Here is a 26,890-nt window from a genome sequence, read left to right on the forward strand (position 1 = left end):
AATCTTTCATCTAACTCCCCTTGTGACTTCTGGCATCTAGCCAAAAACATCTCCAATAACTTTGCTTCTTCTTTCCCTCCTTTATCTCAACCAGATGGCACCACTGCTATCACATCTTTCTCTAAAACTGAACTCTTCGCTCAGACCTTTTCTAAAAACTCTACCTTGGACGATTCAGGGCTTGTTCCTCCCTCTCCACACTCTGACTACTTCATGCTACTTATTAAAATTCTTCGCAATGATGTTTTCCATGCCCTCACTGGCCTAAACCCTCAGAAGGCTTATGGACCTGATGGGGTCCTTCCTATTGTTCTCTGAAACTGCACCTCCATTCTTGCACCTTGCTTAGTCAAACTCTTTCAACTTCATCTGTCAACATCTACCTTTCCTTCTTGCTGGAAGTTTGCCTACATTCAGCCTGTTCCTTAAAAGGGTGATCATTCTAATCCCTCAAACTACTGTCCTATTGCTTTAATTTCCTGCCTTTCTAAAGTTTTTAAATCTATTCTCAACAGGAAGATTCTTAAACATCTATCACTTCACAACCTTCTATCTGATCGCCAGTATGGGTTCTGTCAAGGCCGCTCTAGTGGTGATCTTCTGGCTTTCCTTTCTGAGTCTTGCCTTAGACATATCAAAAGCTTTTGATAGAGTCTGGCACAAAGCTTTGATTTACAAACTACCCTCCTACAGTTTCTACTCTTCTCTCTGTAACTTCATCTCAAGTTTCCTTTCTGACCATTCTATTGCTGCTGTGGTAGATGGTCACTGTTCTTCTGCTAAATCTTTTAACATTGGTGTTCCTCAGGGTTCTGTCCTGTCACCCCCACTCTTCCTATTATTCATCAATGATCTTTTAAACCAAACTTCTTGCCCTATCCACTTCTACGCTGATGATACCACCCTGCATTTTTCCACGTCTTTTCACAGACGTCCAACCTTTCAGGAAGTAAACAGTTCACGCAGGGAAGCCACAGAACGCCTGACTTCTGATCTTTTTATAATTTCTGATTGGGGCATAGCAAACTTAGTATTGTTCATTGCCTCAAAAACTCAATTCCTCCATCTATCAACTTGACACAGCCTTCCAGACAACTATCCCCTCTTCTTCACTGACACTCAACTGGCCTCCTCTTCTACACTAAACATCCTCGGTCTGTCCTTTTCTTATAATCTAAACTGGAAATTTCACATCTCATCTCTAGCTAAAACAGCTTCTTTGAAGTTAGGCTTTCTGAGACATCTCTGCCAGTTTTTCTCACCCCTGCAGCTGCTAACTCTGCACAAGGGTCTTAGCTATCCATGTACGGAGTATGCTTCACATGTCTGAGGGGTTCCACTCATGCCGCTCTTTTAGACAGGGTGGAATCAAAAGCTTTTCGTCTCATCAACTCCTGTCCTCTAACTGTCTTCAGCCTCTTTCTCATCGCTGTAATGTTGCATCTCATGCTATCTTCTACTGCTATTTTCATGCTAACTGCTCTTCTGATCTTGATAACTGCATGCCTCCCCTCCTGTGGCCTCACTGCACAAGACTTTTCTTTCTCTCACCCCTATTCTGTCCACCTCTCTAATGCAAGAGTTAACCAGTATTCCCAATCATTCATCCCCTTCTCTGGTAAACTCTAGAACTCCCTGCCTGCTTCTGTATTTCCACCTTCCTATGACTTGAATTCCTTCAAGAGGGAGGTTTTAAGACACTTATCTTTCAATTTTTGACCACCACTTCGGACCCCATTCGGGACCGGCATCTCAGTAGGCTTTTTTTTTTTTTTTTTTCTCATTAGTTTTTTATTGCCCATGGATGGTGTCCTTCCTACACAAGAAAAAAAAAAAACTTTTCCAGTTCATTAACCTGACTTAAACAAACCTTTTAACAGTTCTTCTATGAGACCAATCCTTCTACCAGTATCCGAGAAGCCTTCATAGTCAATAGTTTCTTCTCGTAGTATTTGTGGGGGTGAATAAATGTTTTAGTGGGCCTGGTGTCACTTGATTAATTCTGCTCGTGTGTGTGTGTGTGTGTGCGTGTGTGTGTGTGTGTGTGTGTGTGTGTGTGTGTGTGTGTGTGTTTATATTTATTATATTTATATTCATTTAGTTATGTTTTATGGAAAAAGAGCTATGCTTCTACTATCCCATCTCCATATCTTTTAAAATTCAACTTTGCCTTGAATCATGTATATTTTTTTGCATTTAGTATCTCCTTATCCAGACTGCTCCATACATCTATACTTCTATATGGGAAACTATACTATTTTGATGTCTCTTCTACAAGCACTCTTCTTTAGCCTCTTTCCATATCCTCTAGTATCTTGTGTATCCCAAATCAACAAATTATTCTGTATGTGAGAGTAAAGTGGGAAGGGTATTTGATGTAAAAACTCAAAACATTTAAAGAATAGCATGAAATACTATTTTAGATACATGCAAATTCAAAGCATGCTTAGTTTTGCTTTTCTTTCTATTTCAGGTTTTCAATGGATGTCCACTTCATATTCACTGTACAGCCTCCTGGATCCATCCAGACACTCGTGACCAACACATTCTGATTGGTGCTGAGGAAGGCATCTACACCTTGAACCTGAATGAGCTACATGAGGCTACCATGGAGCAACTGTTGCCAACTAGGACTACGTGGATGTTTGTCATCAAGGATGTGCTCATGACTATATCAGGTGAACTAATATACATTATAACTTTTCTCTCTGCTTGTGATATTAGACTGGAAACTAGATCCTACCAAAATCTTATTTGGCCTGATGTGTGAATGGGTAGTAGCTCTATAGTACGCATGGAAAGTTTTGTCGCCAAAGTGACAATGACATTTCTTTTCGCATTAAGAGGAGGCTCACAACTTCATTCCTTGAAGAGTGTTTGTCTGACACATTTACATAAGTAGCTGGCAACCCTTACACACTCTACTGCCTGTGGTAAGCCAGTGGTACTCGGACTCAGTAGCCGCTTGGTTGCGATAAAGAGAGAATATTATGTTTGCCTGATATCCCTAGGTGGAGCCAAATTGAGCCTTTATTTTGCTTCCTACCACCCTCTCAACTTGCCCAAAGTGGTCATTGGTAAGGATCAAGAAAAGGAGGTAGTAACCTTACACAAAGCTGCCCATGATCTTCCATTTATAGCACATCAAACAGGAGAACAGCTGAGGACAGTCTAGCGCTTCGTGAAAAGTTTCAAGGATGGTGGGGAGGCAGATGCACTCACCTCAGTTCCCAAGTCTGGGAGGCTTCATAAGACAACCTTGAAGACCCGTGCACTTATTTCCTGCCAAGTTGTAAAGGATCCAAGGCTGACGGCATGAGAATTAAAGGTGAAAAACTAACAATTACTGGGAGGTATATCTCTGAGCAGTGTCCACCAGATGCTACATGATGACTTGGGATACAAGAGTTATTGTGCCTGCAAAAAGCCACTGTTAATTGTTATACAGAAAGACAAGAGAACCAAATTTTGCAAGAAATACCTAGCATGGAATGAGGAGCAATGGAAAACTGTTCATGTGGTCAATTCATCAAGACAAGAGCAAAGAAGTTCTGTGTGACAGCATCTGGAAAAATGGTGAAATAACATGGTCATGTCAATCCTTGGGAGGGGATGTGGGGACATCTGGTGGGACATATTGGTATATGAAGCCAAAAAGAGTGCAGAGTACTCCATAGGAAGTATCCTGCGTTTGCTGTGGTCAAAGGAGTAGATAAGGAGTAGATACAGGGTACAGAATGGTCTCATTTTGGACAGGCAGGGGTAAACCAGTTTATGCATAGGCCTTGATGCAGAAGTACAAGTATGTGGCCAGCAGTGCTGCACCAAAGCTCCTGGGGTGCAGTGGACTGGTCCATAAGACTATCCCTTTCTACCAGTGGCCTAAGAGGCTAAGATTGTGAATGATATGTGTATGAGTATTTGGTGCTTTGTCTGGGTCACCCTGCGTGGAATTGCCATCCTGGTAAATAGATAGACTATTATTGTTATTAGTGTCATTGTTATTGTTGTTATTGCTTTTATTTATTTTATTATTATTATTATTATTATTATTATTATTATTATTATTATTATTATTATTATTATTATTGTCATTATTATTATTATTATTATTATTATTATTATTGTTATTATTATTATTATCATTATTAAAATAATAATTATTATTATTGTTGTTTTTGCATTTTTTTTCTTTCCAGCAGTAGAAATGAAATGCTTCCAACAGTTGCAGAGGTGAAATTGCTTGCTAAAATGAGAAATTATAGGCACAGATACATGGAAATTGGCATGTTTTCCTTGAAAGTTTAGCATATCATTTACAGAGCTTGCTTTCTTTATGGATATGCTTTGTACTTCAGAGATTATGTCTGCATTGTTGGTGCATGAGTAACATGTAGCCTGCTGGGCCATACAGGCTGAAACTGGTCTTTGATTCACTGGATTTGAATGACTGTTTCATCATCAGGACATAACTTGTTCCTGAGTCGGACCATCAGCTAAGATCCTTCTCATTTAATATCAGACGAATGTGTTAATCCATTTCTTTTGTCAGACTACTAGTTGGAACTGTATATGTATGAAAGATCTTACAAAATAACAAATGAGTAGTGAGTGTAGCACCATAAACAAAAACTTAAGTATTTCTGAATATAGGCATTCCTGTTGCTATAGTAGTTGAGGAAATTTGTGGTGTAGTTTAAACTGTTTGAAATTTTTGTTAATTTTAGGCATTCATATTTTTGTTTATTTATTAATTGATTGATGGATTTGAAAATATAACGATTTAATGTGTTTTCTGTCATCAATTTTGATATTAAAATTTATACTCTAATTTCTTAGAAATTAACAGCCTACCAAAATTTATACTTTGTTTCTTAGAAAATAACAGCCTGAGTCTGCTCATTTTCTCATAGTATCTATGCTAGCTGGATCATTGCATCAGTACTAATACTACAAATATCTTAACATTCTTTATCATCTTTGGTATCAGGCAAGGGGCCATATCTCTATCGTCATGAGCTGATTGGCCTCCATAACCGACACCTCCACAAGTTCTCCCTTCCCATGAACAAAATTCCGGAAAAGTTTTTGCCTAGAAAATATGCAATCACTACAAAGGTAAGTAAAGATTTTGTGTAAATGAGTCACATTGATAACTTCACTTCAGTCTTACTGACCAAAAAGCACAACTTTTAAGCAATGGGCATGTTAGTGAAAAGCAGTGCTTCAGGATAAAGTAGGGATTTTAAAAGAAATTACTTTTCTTCCCACCATCATACTTTCTGTAATTCATATCTAAAGTTATGAAGCCAAAATCATTATAACTGTTCATCTGTTTGCTTTATTATGAGAATATTTATGAGAATTGTAGGTGCTACAGTCCAGCTGTAACTAGAGATAGAAGAACATCTCATTTCTCTTGTTCCAGGACTGCATTCTCAAGAAAATAAATGAATAAATAGATAAAAAAGAGGATAGATTTGTCTGGCATGCCAGAAAAATTTAATGGCTGCCTTGATTAAAAGATGAGATTGATAGAATTGACTGAGGTGAAGGTAGGTGAAAACTAGGAAGATTTAGGATAGGAAGAGGTTGTGTAGATAAAATTTTTGTGTAGATAAAATTTTTGCAACTAAAAGATAATGGGGTAGTACTTTAATGGACTCAAGAAAGCATATTGATAAGGAAAACCTATGGATTTTCTTAGAATTTATGGAGTAGGTAGGCAGCCCTTTAATAGAGATACAAGTGCTTGTGTTGGGGTGGAGGGAAAGCCTAGATAGAATATCAGCATAAGAGTAAATGTGTTATGTCTCCATGGTTGTATGATATTCTAATGGGTGAGTGTGAAGGAAATTAAAGGTAATGTAGGAAATGTTGATGCAGGGCTGAGATAGAATGAAGTGTACTGTAGAAATGAGTCATCTGAGAGGGGACTTGTGGAATGACAGGATTGGAGGATGAGGTCAATGAAAATGTGTATGAGAGATGTGGCATGAGCAGAAGTGAATGTTTGGATAAAAAGAGATGGGAGTTCTTCTGCTGTGGTCACTAGGAAGGAACAAGGGATCAGAGAGATCAGTGTTAACGTTAACACACTGCCGTGTGCTTTTTTTTTTTTTTTTTTTTTTTTTATAATATTAAATACAGTGGGCTTTTTTTCCAATCTTTGGGCACCACTCCTTCCTGTAATGAAGTTATTATGAGTTTGTAAACTTTGTGTGCAAGTTGATCTCTACATTCCTTCATCACCCAATTAGATACTCCATCAGGTCCCTTTGCCTTCCTCATATCCAAGTCTTCCATCATTATTCTTACCTCATCCACTGTTACCTCAATCTTGCTCAGTCCTTCTACTCTTACATCTGCCATCAATAGTCTTATCAAATGTTCCCTCTTCAGTGAAGACACTTTGAAAGTAGTCCTTCAAAACCTCTGTAATTTCTGCTTCTTCCTCAACATGCGTACCATTTATTTTAATTTTGTTTAACCCCTTCTTATTCTTCATTTTACCATTCACATATCTATAGAACATCCTTGGTTCATCCTTATATTACATGGAATCAATTCAACAAAGCAATTGGAATAGAAGATAAATGGGGAGAGTTTATGAACACATACAGTGAGGGTGTAAGGAGATCTGTAATGAAGACAAGGAAAAAAGAGGTTAAAAAGCAAGAGTGTTTTACTAAACAACGTGAGGAAGCAAGGAGGAAGAAAAATCTGGCCTAGGTCAAATGGAAGGAAAGGAAAACAAGTGAGGCATGGGAAAAATATAAAAGGGAGAGAAATGAATACTCAAAGATAAGGAAAGAAGAAATAAAGAATTATGAAAAGGATATTGTGGACAGATATTGTCCACAATATCTTTTGCTACAGAAGTAAAAGATGAAATAGAAATATTGTAAGTGAGCATTAAATGAAAGGTGGTATTTAGATAGTAAAAAAAAGCCTACTTACTATATTTCAGTGGAACTAGGAATGCCTAGTTCTCAAGTACTACTGAACAATAGATCTGGGGAAGGGGAGATGATTAATAGAGATAAAATGAGGTAGTGTGAACATGTTAAGAAGATTTTTGGTGGCTGATTGAAAAATTTTGGTCTGAGTTTAATTGTGAGATTTGTTTTTTGAAAGAAATCTGAGAAAAATGGAATAAAGTGGTCCAGGAGGACTTTCAGAGGCCTAGTTCTTGTTTAAAGAGGATGATTGAGACCATACAGCCTGACAGCTCACCATTAGGTGAATAGGCTGCCATTTGCAAACATGTATTGAGTCTTTCAGTATGAAGGTGATGATGTTGCTCTTAAACTTTGGTTTAAATCTCCATTATTATCATGGGCTATATATTATGTGTAATTTTAGTGTGTATCTGCAGTAGTGGATAAAATATCAACTTATATGACTTGAAATATACACAAATGTTTGTTGATGATGATGTCCTGTCATCCTTTCTTCAGGTACCCGACACAAAGGGAACGCTACGGTGTTGTGTGGGCCGTAACCCCTACAATGGCTACAAGTACCTGTGTGGGGCCACCACCTCTGCATTGTACCTGATGCAGTGGTATGACCCACTGAATAAGTTCATGCTGCTGAAGGTGAGGTATATTTACTTAAGTGTGACATACAGGAAAAGAGCTATGCTCATATTGTCCTGTTTCCATATTTGCTTGTATTCAACTTTTCTTGGAGTCATGAATATTCCCTGCATGGACTGCTTTCTTTATTTACATCAACTTCTTCCATCATCTGAAGTATTTCCTCATAACTGGCTGGGACTGTACTTAGTATATTCCTCACCAACTTATCCCTTCCAGCATCAAACTCCCCTTCCACAGTAAATACTGATCTAAAACTATTGTTCACAACCTCTGCCATGTCCTGTGCACCCGCACAGATTTTTCCTTCAACTTTCAGTCTTGATGCACCTTCCTTCTTCTTCACCTTCCCATTAGTATGTCTAAAGAACAGTTTGGGTTAATTTATACACTTATCTGTTATATCTCTCATAGTTTCTTCAATACATTCTTATAATTTCAATGCATAGTTTCTTCATTACATTCTTATAATTTCAATGTGTACTTTCAGAACATCCCATAATCCTTTTCCGTCAATCCTATCATATACTTTCTCCATCCATGAATGCCAAAAAGACTTCCTTCCCTTTCCCCCAAAAAAACTTTACACAACTACCTTCCTGCAAAAATTTGGTCTACATAATCTCTTGCCTTTCTAAAACCTCCCTGTTCCTCTTGCATGGCATTTTCTTTTCCTTTTCTTATCCTCCTTATCAGCACTCTTACAAACACCATTCCTACCACACTCACCAAATGTAAACCCCTATAGATTGAACATTCATGTGTATCCCCTTTTCCTTTATAAAAGGGAACTACACTTGCATTTATCATTCTTTTGGCAGCAATAAAGCACACACTTAGGAACCTTACCAACAGCAATATAATGCCCTCAACACTATTCTAGTAATAGATAGCTAATGTAAATTAATGGTTACAGGCACACTAAATGTATATCAGTTTTCTTTCTTGATTCACAGCAAAGTGAGTGCTACCTGCCACATCCATTAAGGGTCTTTGAGATGGTCATAACCCCAGATCTGGAATACCCACTGATGTGTGTAGATGTGAACCGTAGCTTCGGATCGGATGATGAGCTGAGACACAGCCTCATTGACCTAAACACTGGTACCACCTGGATTCCAGACGAAGATGAGGATATGGATGGTATGGCTACTGTTGTACCACGCCACAACTTGAATGTAAAGAATGTTACTCAGATTGAGAAGGATGCCATCCTTGTGTGCTATGAAAGTGAGTCCATTTTTATTTGTTTTCATCAAATTACATTGATATTGTTGCAAGTTATATGTTAATCTTAAAAGATACAAAATTGGGAAATATCCATGTTGGCTTTATTTATTATGTGATTTTAATTTGGGTGTAGTAGGATCATGCACACACACACACAGGCAGTCACACTCACATACATTCCTAACATCTTAAGGCAGCATCACACAAGGCAAATTTCTCCCAGCATGCGGCATGTTTTAGCTGCTGGCTGGGCAGACTGAGCAGCAAGTGACATCATGCAGCTCGTTTTCTGCTGTCAGGAAAAATGAAAAATAGCTGTGGTGCTGGACTTACTGAGAGTATTTGAAATCAGATGACCATGACTGTCATACTGCATGCTGTACATTTGAAATAAAAATATATTTTTGTACTTTATGAGTAAAATTATCATCTATAAAACTTATAAAAACAAAGTATATGTGCCAGTGTGTGCTTGTGATTTAGTTGTGTGGTGTGTGAAATTATTTACAGCACTTATTTGACAACTGCAACTGGCAAGATAAACAATATGTCATGATGGAATTCCATGCTAAGTTTTGCTGGAGTGTGAAAGTTTGGCACAAATTGATTACTAAGCTATAGTGGATCCAGAGTATTAATTGGTACTTGAGGTATTGGCTGTAGAACCTGTTTGTGCTTTTGCCACCTCAAACCCTGAGGCTCCAGAGTGACCATGGCCAGCAGGGCACGGGCAGGGCCTGTGGAGACAACGCTGGCTTATGTGAGTTACCAAGTGGAGTGAAATATTTACTAGTGTCCTTGTTCCATCATCAGATCAAAAACCATTCAAAAAAGCATTCAGTCAAATATAACAATTTATAATTTTGGATTGATTAAGGCAAAATAAAGTGGGTGAAGAGATGCTGGCATGGGGATTGTTGGAATGACGAGGTGTCAACAAAAAACGGTCCTATCCTTGTGTGACGCTAAACTTGCTGTGTCGCCTGTCTTACCAGCAAAAATGGGCAGTTTGCTGGGAGAAATTTGCCCTGTGTGACTCCACCTTTAGCCTCTAAGACTGTAAAATAGGGAGGAGAGAGATCTTCACCAGTCATACTGTGTGACGGTCAAATGTGCAAATATACCTGGGTATAGCACTTTAGATTTCCATTTACTTTTTCATATTCCTCTCTTTAACTCATACAGTGTTTAGTATGTATATATACATACGTCTTAGGGAAATGTTTAGTATGTATATATAAGATTTTCTTTTTGAGTGATTCTATGGCCTTCAATTTTGTTTGTATATGAGATTTATCACTAACAGTAACAAAGAATATTTCGACAAGTCAGGAGTGAATGTTTTCATATACATACCTATCTTTTGGGTTCGGAGTCAGTGTGGAGTATTTCTTTAGGAACTGAAACATATGCAGGGCTATTTTGTCTTTTCGATGCCTACATCAACATGCATATAATATCAAAGCAATAAAATGAAATTGAAAGCTACGGTATTGGAGAGGGATAATTTTTTTGTCATAAATGTTTTAGTGCACTCTCATTGTTTTGCGGAGTTGGCTACACATGGTGGGCTGTTGTGTTTCTCAAAATAATCATCAGATAAAAAGTTAAGTTACTTTTTCCTTGAAAGTTACTTCTCAAATCTATAATCAGTGAGGCATAAGAAATAGAAAATGAGACTTCAGAATAATCAGAAGGGAAAACTGATAGTCATAAAATTCATAGTATGTTCTATTCGTTGAGAACTGCAGGAATAGTAACCATGGCCTAGAGACTTGGGGTGTTGCCAGATGCGCATCCAACCATTTTGTTGAACGTACAGTTCTTGCTCATTTATAGGCATTTGTAATGTAAGGAAGTACTTATTTATTACGCACACTATAGGGTTGTGGAAAGTGTATGGAAAGGAGAGAATAAAAACTTTAAAAAAATATAAATATAAAATTTCACAACCCTAGTTTAATATTGTGAGAAGGAAAAAAAATCCAAGAATCAAAATGGTATGGTAGCCACACTTCCATTCATGGCATGGGAATAATATATATATATATATATATATATATATATATATATATATATATATATATATATATATATATATATATATATATATATATGAAATGATGTTATTTTTTTTCCTTATTTTACAGGGTAAATAAAAATTCACCCCCCAAAAAAATGCAACCTGACATGACCCATATCTCTGACAAAGCATGACACTAAGGGTTAAATGTCGGTTGCTTGTATGTCCTAGCAGGGCTTTCTTTATGCATATTACTAATCACTTATTTTACTCTCCACATTTGTCAGTTTTCATTGTTATCAATTAATTTTGTCTTTAATATGTTATGTGCTACAGCTAATTGTTAAATTTGTTACTTAACCTTATAATCACTGATAATTCCTTCTACAGATGTGGTTAGGGTGGTCAATCTGCAAGGAAGACTCAAAGAGAGGAAAAAGCAAACATCTGAGCTCACTTTTGACTTCACCATAGACTCTATAGGTAAGTGCTTATAGGAAGACACCACATGGTCATACCATCATTATATGAAGCGACAGATAGAAGTTTGGAAAGAGAATGAATAGAGAGAGAAATTGATGCAGAGTTGAAAGATTCAGTAGTGATAGGACAATAGGTGAATGTAAATAGACTGACTAAGGCATTAAATCATGATTGGGAGGATGTAAGATAGGGATGCAAATTATTTGTTTTTAAGACTTTCTAAAAGGTATGTTGGATGTACAGTGCTTGTCGTGGTATTATGCCACCCCTCCCAAATACACAGACACATACCATGGAAGATTATAGTATATATTACTGCACACTTAACAAAGTTTTAATACTTGGTGCAGCCTCTTCTGCATTTAATCATGTCTGTTAGCCATGTAAGAAGACTCACATAAATTCTTAAGGGTTTGGGGAGGTAAATTATTCCATGCCTTATGTACAACAGCTTCCAACCACAGGATAGAACTGATTTCCTTGCCCAGTAAACATCATTTTATTGTTGACGAGAGGGTCTCAATAGGATTTAGGTCTGGGAAATTGTCTGGCCAGTCATCAAAGAACCTCAGTTCACAGTCCTTAAGCCGCCGAACTACAGATTTTATGGTATAACATGGTGCACCATCCTGCATAAAACCTGTAGCCCCACACTGTTCAAACACTTCAGGTGAATTGTCACATAGTAACTCAGATACTGGTTCATATACTGGTTTTTGGGAAGAACAATGAGTTCACCAACACTGAGTGCTGAAACACCCCTGAAACCACTAGTGACTCTGGTGTTTTGTGGTCCCACAGGTGTACTGTGGATCTAGGGGGTCACTACCTCTGGGCCAGTACACATGTTCCCCACGGTTACAGGTGATAGTGAGGGTTGCTTCAACTCTCCAAAGTAACTCGCACCACCGTTGAGGAGCCCATTGAAGGTGTTTCTTTGCAAAATCCAGCCTATGTTTTTTCTCTAACTTGGATGAGATTGGTTTCTTAACCTGACGGTGATCTTTTTTTAGCCCAATTCTGACACGTCTTAACAGTTCTTATAGATATGTTCAAGCGATGATGTGGGTTCTTTTCTTTCAATTCTCTAGCTTTTATCTTAGGTGTACACTCTAACTATTTCTTTATCACAGTTATGGTGCAAAGAGATATATTCTTCAAGGGCCGAGGTGAAGGTTTTGCAGATGGTAAATCTACACTCCTGCCAGCTTTGAAACGTTGCACTCAGTTCCTTACAGAACAGCCACACACACTAACACTTGATTGTTCCTTTTGTTTGGTGCTCAGTTTTGTGAAAATCTCTGATCTGTGCAATACTCTTAGGCATTAAAGACTTTTTTATGCATAATCAAACAGGTATAGCCCCAAAACCAATGGGAACACCTGACAAAAGATTAGGGAGGTGTGAGAGACAGAAGTATAACACTCTCTCTCACCATGGAAGCCACAAGAGCACTGAGATGTCTCTGTGTTGTGCAACAGGAGGCGGTGAAGTCAGTTTAATGACTGCTACCAGGCATAATGCATTGACAAAACTCAGACCCTCCGTGTATGATAGGTCATTACTTTTTGTCACAGCATTATGCTAGACCCTCACCTGGCATAATGCTGTGATGAGTACTGTAATGGAAGGAAGAAGGGGATGAAAGCAGGGTTGGAAAAAACCTGGGTTTAAAAAAAAAAAAGCATTGGGTTTTATTGTTTTTTAGGGAGCTATTGTTTTTTGGGGGGTTATATTTATTTTTTTGGCTTATTCCTCATATTTGTATGTAAATCAGTTTAAATAAGAAAGCCAAGAGCAACAGAATTATAATAAAAAAGACCCACTGAGGTGCCACTCCCTGAACAGAGTCAAAAGCAGTAGTCAGAAATTACAGGATAAGTGTCTTGAAACCTCGCTCTTGAAAGAATTCAAATCATAGGAAGGTAGAAATACAGAAGCAGGCAGGGAGTTCCAGAGTTTACTAGAGAAAGGGATGAATGATTGGGAATACTGGTTAACTTTTGCATTAGAGAGGTGGACAGAATAGGGGTGAGAGAAAGAAGAAAGTCTTGTGCAGCGAGGCCACGGGAGGATGGGAAGCATGCAGTTAGCAAGATTGGAAGACTGGTTGGCATAAAAACAGTGGTAGAAGATAGCAAAAGATGCAACATTGTGGCAATGAGAGAGAGGCTGAAGACAGTCAGTTAGAGGAGAGGAGTTGATAAGATGAAAAGCTTTGGATTCCACCCTGTCTAAAAGAGCAGTATGAGTGGAACCCCCCATATATGTGAAGTATACTCCATACATGGATTGATAAAATCCCTGTACAGAGTTAGCAGCTGGTGGGGGAGGGGGGGTGAGAAAAACTGGAGATGCCTCAGAACACCTAACTTCACAGAAACTGTTTTAGCTAGAGATGAGATGTGAAGTTTCCAGTTTAGATTATAAGTAAAGGACAGACTGAGGATGTTCAGTGTGGAAGAGGGGATAGTTATCTGGAAGGTTGTGTTGAGTTGATAGATGGAGGAATTGAGTTTTGAGGCATTGAACAATACTAAGTATATACTCTACTCCAATCAGAAATTTTAGAGAGATAAGAAGTCAGGCGTTCCGTAGCTTCCCTGCGAGAACTCTTTACTTCCTGAAGGGTTGGATGTCTACAAAAAGACATGGAAAAGTGCAGGGTGGTATCATCAATGTAGGAGTGGATAGGACAAGAAGTTAGGTTTAGAAAGATCATTGATGAATAATAGGAAGAGAGTAGGTGACAGGATAGAACCCTGAGGAACACCACTGTTAATAGATCTAGGAGAAGAACAGTGACAGTCTACCACAGCAGCAAAAGAACGGTCAGAAAGGAAACCTGAGATGAAGTTACAGAGAGAAGGATAAAAGCTGTAGGAGGGTAGTTTGGAAATCAAAGCTTTGTGCCAGACTTTATTAAAAGCTTTTGATGTGTCTAAGGGAACAGCAAAAGTTTCACTAAAATCCATAAAAGAGGATGACTAAGACTCAGTAAGGAAAGCCAAAAGATCACCAGTAGAGTGGGTTTGACAGAACCCATACTGGCAATCAGAAAGAAGGTTGTGTAGTGGTAGATTTTTAAGAATCTTCCTGTTGAGGATAGATTCAAAACTTTTGAAAGGCAGAAAAGGCAATAGGACAGTAGTTTGAGAGACTAGAATGGTCACCCTCTTTTAGGAACAGGGTGAATTAAGGCAAACTTCCATCAAGAATGAAAAGTAGATGATGATAGACAGAGTTTGAAGAGTTTGACTAGGCATGGTGCAAGCACAGAGGCACAGTTTTGGGTAACAATAGGAGGTACCCCATCAAGTCCATAAGCCTTATGAGAGTTTAGGCCAGTGAGGGCATGGAAAACATCACTGTGAAGGATTTTAATGGGTAGCATGATGTAGTCAGAGGGTGTAAGAGAGGGAGGAACAGGCCCTGAATCATCCAAGGTAGAGTTTTTAGCATAGGTTTGAGTGAAGAGTTCAGCTTTAGAAATAGAGATTGCATTGGTGCCATCAGGTTGAAATAAAGGAGGGAAAGATGAAGAAGCAAAGTTATTGAAGATGTTTTTGGCTAGGTGCCAGAAGTCATGAGGGGAGTTAGATCTTGAAAGATTCTGACACTTGCTGTTAATGAAGAACAGACACTTGTTTAGGTCATGCTGATACAGGCTGGTCTGGTTAGACAAAGCCTGTTAACTTGTACTGGACAGGAAATGAATGGGCCAGGCTTGACTACTTTTACATTTTGTATGTATATGTACAGGTATAGACCTTATTTATCAGTATGATATAGAAATAAATTCTGATATGTAAAATATAAAAAAAAACCCACTTAGGCTGTTTTTTGTGTTTTTTTTTTGGGGGGGGGTGGTTTAATGTCAATCCTGGGCGAAAGCGATAAAATTTGGGAAGAAGAAAAGAAGTGCATGGTTGACAGGAGTTAGGAAAGTGAGGAAAATATGAGGCGTATTACAGAAAAGACCAGAAAAAAATTGTAGTTGGTTGCCCCATAATGTGATGATTATCTTCTGCAAGGCTGTCATGTTAGAGAATTATCTTGTTTGGACTCTTGAAACCGCCAGTTTCCTTTTGTACCCCCACCCAAAGTCCCCATTCTGAGTCCATTATTGATAATGTTTTGTCACCAAAAATATAATGTGGATGGTTGACTGGTTTACCTTAAAGGCCCTCCTATCACTGTCTTCTCTTCAGCTTAATATGAATTAGTATAATTTCCAGCTTCTTGTCCAAAGTGAGGTGGGTGCACTTGTGACAGTTCTGTGACACACTTAGCTTGCAAGTAAGAGACTTAGGATTCAATTCTTTTCCTTGGTAGTGATAGGTGAAGCTAGTCTTCACATTCGAGACATTTTTGCTCAGGTAGTAAAGATTAGAAACAGGTTGCATCCAAGTTCAGGAGTACATCTCATTAGGAACAAAAGGCTAGCAGCCCTCATGTATATGTGTGTGTATGTGTGTAATCCAAGTTCAGGAGTACAACTCAGTAGGAACAGGAGGCTAGCAGCCCTCATATATATGTGTATGTATGTATGTGTGTGTGTGTGTGTGTGTGTGGAGGGCAAGATTGAGGGCAAATAATCTTGCTTTCCAGTTCAGTCTGTGTGGAGTTTAATAATGTATCAATCTTTGTTGCAAGACAATAGAAATGTGGTCTGTATCACACTAAAGATGGGAAACCATCAAGATGAAAAAATAATGATTAAAATTTTATATATATATATATATATATATATATATATATATATATATATATATATATATATATATATATATATATATATATATATATATATAATTAATTTCTGCAATTAATTATCTTTTTCAGTGTGCTTAACGGATAGTGTTTTGGCATTTCACGAGCATGGTATGCAGGGCCGCAGCTTTAAAAATGGAGAGATAACTCAAGAGATCATAGATAACTCCAGAGTCTTCAGATTACTAGGCTCAGACAGGTATGTGATAAGATTATAGAGCTTTTCTAGTGCAAGATTTCCATTTAATAGTGTGAAATTATGTGATATTCAAAGTATTGTTGCAGGAGCTGTTGAAGCTTGGAAGCTTTCTCACATGCAGCCATTTCTCTTCTTAATAGGAGTGTTCACATTGTAGGGGGTGTAAATGCTACATACTGCCAGAAATTTTAATTTGTGATGTGCTGCTGTTGACTTTTTCAGGAAGCTCATATTTTTTATTTTTTTTATTTTTTTTCTCTCACAAAAATGTTACATACATATTTTTGTAATCTATCTATGAATATTTCTTTATGTATACTTATATTTAAATAGTTTGCTAGCTAAGTGAATAAGAAAAAGAAAATAAACAGCTGATTGTTGCTGGTTGTGAGATACGACAGTCTTGCAGAACCAAAACAAAATCACGTTCTTTTTTGGTTCATTCTTTGCATGTGGAAACTTAACTGATCCTCTTACATATACTACTATTCTTCTTGTTCTCATCTCTCTTAGTCTCATTTGCAGTCAGCCACAGCACACGTATAGCAAGTGATAGTGAAGTGTATCTGGCAGTCTGGAGCTCTGGAGTGTAGACCAAGATGTAGACTGTATCCCACATTATTTAGCAGCAGATAAATTGGGTAATATGACTTGATATGTACATCTAAGGCTTTACGAAGTTGTGAGTTCACATAAGGAAGAATACTAATAAAGTGGAACCTTGGTTACCAAATGTCTCCCTTTCTGAACAACTTAGTTTTCGAACAAAAAAGAAAAAACATAATTGCTTTGGTTGCTGTACCATACTTCGGTTTTCAAACAAAGCTACTTGATTTCAAATACTACAAGATGTAGCAAAAGCTGCCATTTGTTACTAATTTATAGTTTCTATAAATATTTCCCCCATTTTTATATATTTGGAGAGACACAGAGGGTAAGACAGTAATTCAGTCTTTAAAATAAGTTAAATGTGATCCTGCTGAAGGAGTTCCTTGATGTAAACAAACAGGAGTAATCCCAAGCCACCTGTGGGTCTCTCCATGACCCACAATGCCATCACTACTCCACAACTGCATTTTCCAAGTAGCTTTTTCCAGCAGCGAGATGTCTTAAGTGTTATGATCACCTTCATTTTGGCAGTGAGTGGGTTGTTCTTCTCTGTGTCACTCTGTAAGGCTTCTCTCACTTGATTGGTGACAAAGAGAATGCCTGCATGGTCTAAACAATATCTTATCTGGATAAAAAAATTTCTAAGCTAGAGATGTTGTGGAGCGGCGATCTTAACAATGGGAGCGTCGGTCATTACCCACTAAGACATGGTGGACCGGTGTCTGAGAACAAATGAATCTATTTTTACATTGGTTCATGTGGGGAAAAGTAGTTTGAGTTTTCGAACATTTCGGATTTCGAACAGTATTCTAAACAACGTCTTTTGATGAGTTCTGTGCCATGAAGTTCATTCAATGCAGCCTCTCTGGATAAGAAAATTTCTGAGAGTTTGTGGAACAGCCATCTTAGCAGTGGGAGCATTGGTCATTACCTGCTAAGACATAGTGGACCAGTATCTGAGAACAGATTAATTTATTTTACATCGATTCATATGGGGAAAATAGTTTTGGTTTTTTAACATTTCAGATTTCGAACAACATTCAGGAACGAATTAAGTTTGAAGACCTAGGTTCCACTGTATAAATAAAGAATTACTCATATTTATAGATATGTGTAAACTCAATAAATATTCATTCCTTGTTATATATAGCCCACATTATAGATCCTCATTGCTTCATTGTGAGGCATTATATATATATATATATATATATATATATATATATATATATATATATATATATATATATATATATATATATATACACACACTTTTTTTATTATTATTAAATAGGAGGGGGACCTGAAATGAGTTATAAAAATATATACATAATATTTTTGTGAAAAAAAAAACACTCAAATATGAGCTTTCTATAACAACACATCAGGAATTAGAATTTCTGGCAGTATGTAGCACCAACTCCAGTACTGTGAATGCTCCTGTTAGAGCATCAAACCCTGTATTCTTAATTTAATTTAATTAATTTTTTTTTTTTTTTTCTCTCTCCCCCCCCTCCTTGCTTCTTTATGGCCTGTCTTCACTCTGTCATTTGTAAGCATCCTCATCTTCAGCTTTGTGATTAATTATTTGTGTATTTTAACTTGAGGGAAGTATCAGTTATATATCACAAACTTGCAGATTGATTTTTAAGACATCCCTGTATGGCCAGCAACTGCTTGGGGTTATAAACTTACCAAGCTCTTAGAAATATCTTTATACACAGTCAACCAATCAAGATTGCCCAAGCATAATTGGGACCAGCCATGGTGCATGATGTGGAAATAACAGAACATGTTAGATTGATTCTGATTGATTCCAGTCACTCATAATCCACTTAGAATTTTCCTTTTATGACAATTTAGACCCACTATATACATACATTAGTTCTTAGGTGGAGGTATGTTGTTCATCTGAAGCATTGATTTTAAAGTCTGATCAAAAGTAGTACAGGTGTCCATCTACCTTCTGTATGAAATGGTCACCAAAAATGTAAGCATAGCGCAGGTGAGGTGTGTGTGTGTGTGTGTATGTGTGTGTGTGTTGTGTGTGTGTGTGTGTGTGTGTGTGTGTGTGTGTGTGTGTGTGTGTGTGTGTGTGTGTGTGTTTACCTAATTGTATTTACCCAGTTGTGACATACAAGAGAGGAGCAAAGCTCATACTGTCCTGTCTCCATAATTGTTTTTTATTCAACTTTCCCTTAAAGTCACAAATATTTCTAACACACACACCACTTCCCCCTCCAATCTTTTCCATGCCTCAATACTTCTTTGAGGGAAGCTAAACTCCTTAATGTCCCATCTGCAGATGGTTGCTCTTAGTTTTCTTTCACGTCCCCTTGTTTCTCTTTCGCCCTTGATAAATAGATCTTCCCTATTTACTTTTTCCATCCCACTCAGTAATCTGTAAACTTTATTTTGGATGATTCAGGGGTTGTTCCTCCCTCTCCTCCAATCTCTGACTAATACATCCAATGATGTTTTCCATTACCTTGCTGGCCTAAACCCTCAGAAGGCTTATGGACCTGATGGGGTCCCTCCTATTGTTCTCCAAAACTTTCTCCATGTTTGCACCTTGCCTAGTCAAACTCTTTCAACTCTGTCTATCATCATCTACCTTTCCTTCTTGCTGGAAGTTTGCCTACAAGGATGATGCCTCCCACCAGATAATTTGCCTACAGCATAATATGTATTGACCTCTAACTTACTGTGGAACATCTTATTAGCTGAACTGATGCAAATTTGTCCATTCTCCATGGTAGCATGTGTGTATCAATATGCGCATATATGTACATAGTTGAGTATTTGATTTGATTCTGTTGTAACACAAACTCACCTTGACATGACTAGGTTATTTATAAGAGAAAACTACTGATAAGTATGAAATTAGGGTCTTTACAAGGTTTTATTTTCCCTACCCTCAATTTGCTTCATAGACTCCTGTTTTCTGTGTATACCAGTGTTTTTTTTCCCATTTTAATTTTGTATTTTACTGAGGAAAGTGAAAGTTATAGTAGAACAGATTGAGTATAGGGCCTTGGTCACACATAGAGACAGAAGTAACAGCTGATCAATTATCTGTGCTACCCCGACCTCAATGTGGTTTTCTTTCCTGAAACTCATCCCAAACATCATCTGTAATATGATGTTCAGGGCTGATGACAAATTAACTTTTGTGACAAAAGAGCCCTCTTCATTTGTTGGTGGATGAGACAATGTACTGGACTAGTATGCTTGTGCAGCAAATGTGCATTTGTGTGGATCTGTGTTCTGGGCTGGGTGGAGATTGAATAGTGTGGATGGAGGTGCAGATTTTTATGAGTATGTGATGGGTAAGTTTGCTGTTGATGGCCATCTACTAAGTCACCTAGTTGTTTGATAAAGCTAGTCTGTCTAGAACTTCATTCCTTCCCTGAATTGGTCTACTTATTATTATGCTGTTTGCATTAAAATATGCTTCATTAGCATTAGTGCATCTTTCCATATAGTCAAGTCACTGAGTCTACTTGTGCTCATTACTTCACTCGTATGCTCAGTCCTACATCTGCTTCTGGATTCCTCACTTGAGGCACCATCCTTCAACACAGCATTGCACATTTACCTCATCTTGGTTCTCCTCATTCCTTTTTCATTACTATCTCTTGCATTTCTTAGTGAACTATATTTGAAAGGATACCTTGACACAAAATATAGAAGCAAAGATCAGAATTGTTGAGTGGACCCTTGATTTTTCAGATTTGAAGGAGGGGCACACTTTCTGAAAACCTAAAATTCTTTGCATTTCTACTGGATGTTAAAAATACAACAGAAGCTTGATTTATCAAACTTTGCTTTAATCCAGTTGAAGGACTTAGCACCCTAAAAGTTATAATTGAGAAAAGTTTTAAGCCAGATGTGGTCCAAACTTCTTAATACCACAATCTGAAGTGATTAGTGTCATTTTTATTTTCATTAAATATTTTATCAAAGGTGATGATGTGTTATGGTGTTGATTAGTATCTATGAGTATCATTTATTTATTTATTTATTTTTCAAAGAGTTGATATTAAGTCAGGCCCAGCCATCTATCAGCTTTAATATCTAACAATTATACACAGTGCTAGGGATGGCATAATTTCAGTATTTCATTTAATGTTTCTGGAGGTAATGAATGACATCAATACCTTAATCAACACAATAAATATTTTGCTATTATTCACCCATCATCCCAAGTTTTACACTATGTAATGGAAAACAAAGAAAACCATATAAATTAAAATTCAAGTCAGTATATAATATTGGTTTTGGTAACCTGCATTTGCAGCACTGTACTGATATCTATTAACTTGTGTGGTTGTTCATAATTTACTTGTATTTTCTGATATACCTACTATGGGTTTCAGAGGTTGTGTTACATAATTTTTGGGGAATAACTTTCTAACAAGCTGATGAATTGGAATTATACTTTGACAGAGCTTGTTTCAGACATTGCTAATTTTTGTCACTGGTAAAGTAACAAAAAATGGATAATGCAGGCTCTTGTCTTAGTAAATCTACTGCATGTAAGACTTAGCCAGCTGTCAGATGCATGAAAGTATCAGGATGTTGCTGTGACCACTGCCTCAACTGTACCCCACAGAGGAGGATTTTTTTTATAGTGATGAGGAATAAAATATACACCATGCTGAGCATTATGTTTTCATAATTTGTACACACATCATGCCTCCTTTCCTTTCATCTATGATGTTTGTCTGGAAGTGACACACTTCTCAAATTCAAAGCATGAAAGTATTAGGTATAGTGAATTCTTCTTACAATAAGATGAGAGCATAATAAAAATGCATAATACTTTCAAATACTGTATAGGAATAGAAAGGAGTTTTAATTAAAGCAAAGAGAAGTAAAGAAATTCAGCTTAATGTAAATGTTATAAGCTCACAATGTGGTACAATGTGTTGTAAAAGGCAATGACAGGCTCATTTCCCCCAAATGTGGTAGCTTGTTAATAATGGATAAAAATATCCAGGTAGCTTTACAGTAATGCTGATGATGGCTGGAGTGGTAGCATCATCTCACTGGTGGAAAGGATAACAGTGGGGTGGAGTATGACATCCAGTGGTGCCCTGCTGCTGTCATGCATCTGACATCTGGCTAGGTCTTAGGTGTGGTAAATTTACTAAGACAAGTTCTCTGGTAAACTCTGGAACTCCCTGCATGCTTCTGTATTTCCACCTTCCTATGACTTGAATTCCTTCAAGAGGGAGGTTTCAAGACACCTATCCATGAATTTTTGACCACTGCTTTGACCCTTTAATGGGACTGGCATTTCAGTGGGCATTTTTTTTTTTTTATTGAATTTTTGTTGCCCTTGGCCAGTGTCCCTCCTACATAAAAAAAAAAAAAAAGTGTATTTTCCATTTGTTACTTGATTATAGTGATGAAAATTAGTGGACTGGTTGAAACAAGCTGTCAAAGCATGATCCCAGTTTATCTGCTTGATAGAGAGTTATTCTAAAAAAAATTATGTAATATGGCTTTTGAAATCCATATTAACTTTCAAAGCAGAGGAAATTATAACATTTGGATCATTCTTTATAAAATTACATGAAATGAAATGGTTGGACATGCACGACAAAGTGAGTGTAGTGATTGGAGGTATTAGGGCTGTAAAAATTTATTTGTGGTCTGATGGTCATTTGTTCTTAACATTACAGGTGTTGCTTTTTTGTACCTGCATGTCAAGTTCAGTCCTCACCTAGGGCACTTCTCATTAAAAAAAAAAAAAAAAAAATGCCTTCATATAAGATTTTCAGTGTTTTTATGATGCTCCAAAAGCAGGACATGACTGGTAGCAAGCAGTGAAGATCCCAGTTAATATCCCTGCTTAGTTATTGTGGGTCAATAGCTACTGTTGGGAAGGGGTCAGCTTGTCCCTTTCTTTGTGTAGAGAAGGTGTGTCAGTAATCAAAGTCTTGCTTTTCACTTTACTTAAAAATGGGAAATCAATGGTACAGAGCTGAACACCAACAGCAAGGGCAGTAAACAGCTGATGTCACAGTTGCAAATGTAGTGGCATCTCCCTCCATGTAGTGCTTTGTTCATACAAATTACCCACCATCAAGTACAATTAGGCTTTACACTTCTATACAGTAATAACCACACGCACACAGACAAACTCTTACACTTCTGAACAGTAATAACCACATGCACATATACAGACACAGAAGGACTCATTTGCAGTACCAAAGAAAATATAAAAGCATGCCTTGGAGGGGAAAAACCTATGTAGTGATTGGAGACATAAAGCCCCCAAATGATCTGAGGACCTGATGATTGCTGACAAGATGGGAGAGTGAGACCAATGAAAGTGCATATGAGAGATGTGGTACAAGTGCCTGTGCAAGCAGTGTAACTTGCGGAAATGTTATGGCCTTTGTAGGAAATTATAATTTGTCTTCAGAGATAACTACAGAAAACTACCAAGATAAAATATTAGTAAATAAGAAGATAAAGTGGAGTTGATAAAATTGATAGAAATTGGATAGAAGGTTGATAGTTAGCAGAAACTTGGAGTTTACCTGTGCTGTTAGAAAGATGATAGTACAGAAGCAAAGCAACATTCAGCCATGACTAGTCTCTCTCAATGCCTGAACTTATAGTGGCAACATATGCTCTCCTCTACTCCTGAATTTTCTAAGACTACTTAATAGAGGCCTCATGTATATTTTGTGTTGCTAAACCTTAGAAAATTAGCATCCATATCCAATAACCACAGGAGGGTTTAAATCTGCAGCCACACAGCCAACAGCTACTATACCAGCCTTCCAAATGGCATTCACTTAAATGTTTTTTCCATGCAGGGGTTCAGCAGTTAATTTACCACAATACCTCCTTGTTGATTCAGATCTCAGTCAGGAAACCAGCTCAGTCTCCCATCATAGGGACTTGTGTGATCACTAGATAAAATTCAGTGGTTATTTTTTTTCAATAAGCCCCAGATTACCTATTTTACTTCAGTGTGGATCTGTATATAAAAAAAAAAAATATTAATATCCAGATTTGTAATTTGCCCAACTTCTTATAACTTCAAAAATTTTCAAAAGCCATATTAAGAGAATGAAGTGGAAAGAGTTTGTAAAGAAAGTGTGAGTAGTTTATTATTATTATTTAATTAATTAATTAATTAATTATTTTTTCCAAGAGGCCCTGGCCTGGTCAACAAAAATTTAGGAAGAAAAGGCCCCACTTAAAATACCAGTCCCTGAAGAGGATAGACCAAAGCCATAGTTGAAAATTATTTGGAGAAGTGTCTTGAAACCTCCCTCTTGAATCAGTTAGGCAGGAGGAAATGCAGAATCAGGCAAGGAGTTTCAGAGTTTACCAGTTAAATTAATTAAATAATGAGAATATTGGTTAACTCTTGGATTAAGGAGCTTGATAGAATAGGGGTGAAAGAGGTCAGAAGGTCTTGTGCAGCAAGACCATGGGAGAAGAAGGCATGCAGTTCGCAAGGTCAGAGCAGTTTGTGTGAAAGTTGCGATAGAAGATACCAAGAGATGCAACAAGCACATAGTCATCTCAGAAGCTTAGATGAAGCACATAGTCATCTCAGAAGCTTAGATGAAGCACATAGTCATCTCAGAAGCTTAGATGAAGCACATAGTCATCTCAGATGCTTAGGTGAAGCACATGGTCATCTCAGAAGCTTAGGTGAAGCACATGGTCATCATAGACAAACTCTTTACAAGCAACACAAGATTTATATTCTTTGTACATGCTCCACTATCTTACTCCATTGTTCCTCCCAGTGAGAGTGGAATTTACTTGTTGCCTTAAAAGAAATTATTTGAAAATGGTTGCCACGATAGCTATTTCCAGTCATACTATGTTATTATTATCTAGGAAAGGAAATAGGAATTATTTTGGATAGATGTAGTATGATTATGATTGGCCACCTCTTCCCATGGTAGGAAGAAAGTGTGAAACCCATACCTCTCTCTCTCTCTCTCTCTCTCTCTCTCTCTCTCTCTCTCTCTCTCTCTCTCTCTCTCTCTCTCTCTCTCTCTCTCTCTCTCTCTCTCTCTCTCTCTCTCTCTCTCTCTCTCTCTCTCTCTCTCTCTCTCTCTCTCTCTCTCTCTCTCTCTCTCTCTCTCTCTCTCTCTCTCTCTCTCTCTCTCTCTCTCTCTCTCTCTCTCTCTCTGATAATGAGCAGCTACAATTCAAAAGGGAAGTTAGTTCTATATGGTGACTGCAACTACCAGTCTTCTTTGTGAAATGCATGTCAGTAAGGAAAATCATTCATATATTAAAGAGTAATAAATTATGATAGCTATAACTAGAAGATATATGAAAGTTACTTAATCAGTAATGGTCTTGATAGCAGGGGTGTTTTAAACAAAGATTTTTTTTTTATACCAATAAAGTTTGGTATCTATTTATTAATTGACTTTATTCTTATGAATGTTATTTGTTCACTTATTGTTTTTATATTTCCATATTGTTTCTTGTCTTCATTTCTTTATTTTCTCCACATTCATATTTTCTCCCTCCTCATCTAAATGCTTTTACATCTTCCTCTTCCTCCTCTTCTAGTAAAATATGTGAAAGCAAGATCTTTTCCAGTAAATTGCAGTAATTCATATTAGGAATTATATAAGAAAAATATGTAGCATTACACTGATTATCTTGAATGTGGGGTTTCAGATCTGTGGGTGAATGAATATTCTTCTGTTGTGTTAAAACTGCTTTGTTCAAATATGTCAAATTACTACCATAACTTTAGAGATGTCCAAAATATGGCACAAAAAGAAGATAATGATGCTGTAGAAAAAGACAAGGTAGTGATTGTGGGAAAGATTAATTTGAAAACTTAATTTTGAATAATGGAAATTATTATTCTTAAAGAAAAATCAAGGCAAGGGTTAGCCCTTCTCTCAGTGGTCATCTCCACTTCTTACCCAGAACCTACTTTGTCTTATTCTTTTAAACTTTTAAGGTGCTTGACAGTGCTTTGTAGTTGTAGCCTGACTTGCTAACCTTGACTTGTCTTGCTAACTACCATGCTGCTTATCTCACAAACACCACCTTGGCTGGCCTCTCTTGGACACCTCCAGCGTTGTCATAGTGTCCAGCAGAAACACAGAAGTTCGGGATAGTGAACAGGGAGTCAACTTATATGTCCTTGCGGGGCATGAGAATAGTTACTGAGACTCCTGGAGACATGCTAAGGCTCCTTATGGCTCCTGTAAGCCCTGTGAGGTTCACAATTTTGTTGTCAAGGTTTTGTTTACTTTTCAGTGTTAGCATGTGTCATCTATCAAGGATTTTGATAGAGCTCATAAGCATGACTTTATTTTTTTTATTTTTCCAATTGAGAGAGGACTGAGATATATTTAACATTGTTGTTTCTGATTTTGGATTACAGGCAATGACCACTTAATAATCAGTTGATGAATAGTCGACTTTTAATTTTTTTTGTATGTTATTTCTACTCCATACAATAGATAAATAGAGATTATATTCATTCCATACAATTTTTCAACAGTTTCCCAATAGCTTGTCAAATTGTAATGTTCTTCATGTCCCCTGCATCCTCTGTTACATATACTTCTTAACAAAATATAAAAGTGCTTTAAAGAATGTGAAGTGTTTTCAGTATTATATTCTATGTACATTTCATTTGGTGAATTCATAGGGGTTACCCAAGCCTTAAGTACAAGTAAATCTTTGCTTGTGTAGGGTGTAGAGTGTGGGAGTACAATATAAGCAGCTATTTCACCTCACACTGTTGTTTTATCAGTTTCATACTTGATGTTTAATGCACAAGAGCTATTAATGACAAGTGCGGGTGACAGATGCCAAATCTAGTGTTTTCTGTAGTACAGGAGATGTGCTACCTTTTCATTTAAAGAGCTACCAGTCAAGAATTGTATGTAATGGAGGGCTCCACATTAGGGTGTTTACTGACCCTTCAAAGCTAGATATCATACAGCAGGGCC

General features: G+C 37.3%; 1 protein-coding gene across 18 annotated transcripts in view; it reads left to right on the forward strand.

The window, feature by feature from the left end:
* The window catches only part of LOC135093242 (mitogen-activated protein kinase kinase kinase kinase 3-like), a 130,938-nt gene that overhangs the window by 71,875 nt on the left and 32,173 nt on the right, over positions 1 to 26,890 (forward strand). For 17 of the 18 annotated variants that reach the window (XM_063992261.1, XM_063992260.1, XM_063992266.1 and 14 more), the window contains 6 exons: positions 2,474 to 2,678; positions 4,991 to 5,118; positions 7,461 to 7,601; positions 8,558 to 8,831; positions 11,245 to 11,337; positions 16,184 to 16,310. In XM_063992261.1, the coding sequence (XP_063848331.1) occupies positions 2,474 to 2,678; positions 4,991 to 5,118; positions 7,461 to 7,601; positions 8,558 to 8,831; positions 11,245 to 11,337; positions 16,184 to 16,310 (968 nt within the window). Of the gene's footprint in view, positions 1 to 2,473; positions 2,679 to 4,990; positions 5,119 to 7,460; positions 7,602 to 8,557; positions 8,832 to 11,244; positions 11,338 to 16,183; positions 16,311 to 26,005; positions 26,137 to 26,890 lie in introns of all 18 variants that reach the window. The other variant, XM_063992262.1, reaches the window with a different exon arrangement.

This window comes from Scylla paramamosain, chromosome 42 (assembly GCF_035594125.1).
Source record: "Scylla paramamosain isolate STU-SP2022 chromosome 42, ASM3559412v1, whole genome shotgun sequence".
NCBI classification, from domain to species: domain Eukaryota; kingdom Metazoa; phylum Arthropoda; class Malacostraca; order Decapoda; family Portunidae; genus Scylla; species Scylla paramamosain.